Source organism: Condylura cristata, unplaced genomic scaffold (genome assembly GCF_000260355.1).
Source record: "Condylura cristata isolate star-nosed mole 26May11 unplaced genomic scaffold, ConCri1.0 scaffold00058, whole genome shotgun sequence".
Lineage (NCBI taxonomy): Eukaryota > Metazoa > Chordata > Mammalia > Eulipotyphla > Talpidae > Condylura > Condylura cristata.
Genome location: NW_004567159.1, coordinates 940,694 through 941,404, shown reverse-complemented (window position 1 = coordinate 941,404; position 711 = coordinate 940,694). Strand labels below are relative to the sequence as shown.

Below are 711 nucleotides of genomic sequence, written 5' to 3'. Positions count from 1 at the left end.
CGGCCGCGGGGCTGGCTGGCCGCCCCTCAGGCACACACTGGGCAGGAGGCGCCGTCCTGCGGGGGGGTCGGGCAGCAAGGACACGGCTCCTGCACTCTCGGCCCCAGCGGCCAGGAAGCAGGCGCAAGCCAGCCGCCTCAGGCCGGGGTGAGGTGGGCGGGCACCTGCGAAGCACAGACTCTGCAGCACAGCGGCCCAGGGCCAGCGCGCACTGCCCACCTGATGATCACACAGTCCAGGAAGTCCGTCAGCCGGCCGCTGCGGGTGATGTAGGAGAAGTCGGGGAAGCGTCTCTGTGGGGCACAGCGTGTCGGAGGCCGGGGCCTGGGGCAGTGCCATCGTGGGCACCAGCCCTGCCCTGCGCCTCCCAGGGACCCGGGCTGGCCGGCAGGCCCGAGAGGCGCCCTCCCCTGGGGCTGAGGGAGCCACTGGGGGCGGCGCCTCCGGGGGCCGGGGCGGGGCTGGGCTCGCCAGAGGTCCCCCGCCGCCAGCATGGGTGCTGGGCGCCGGCGCGGGCAGCTGAGGGACTCACGTCGTCATTGAAGCCCATGTGCATGCCGCAGTCCAGCATGACGTTCTTGCCCCCGATGGACACCAGGATGCAGCTGCGGCCCACGTCCTGGCCAGCGCCTGCCGGGAGAGCGGTGAGGCGCCCCGTCTCCCAGCGCGAATGGCCAGCCCCGGGGCGCCGCACCCTCCCCAGGCCACCGG

General features: G+C 74.5%; 1 protein-coding gene across 1 annotated transcript in view; it reads right to left on the bottom strand.

The window, feature by feature from the left end:
• Window positions 1-711, bottom strand: part of CPSF3L (cleavage and polyadenylation specific factor 3-like) — a 3,268-nt gene that overhangs the window by 1,155 nt on the left and 1,402 nt on the right. Inside the window, exons 2-3 of the mRNA XM_004695290.2 lie at window positions 533-695; window positions 220-293 (exon numbers count right to left, since the gene is read on the bottom strand). Coding sequence (XP_004695347.1) covers window positions 220-293; window positions 533-695 — 237 coding nt within the window. The remainder of the gene's footprint in view (window positions 1-219; window positions 294-532; window positions 696-711) is intronic.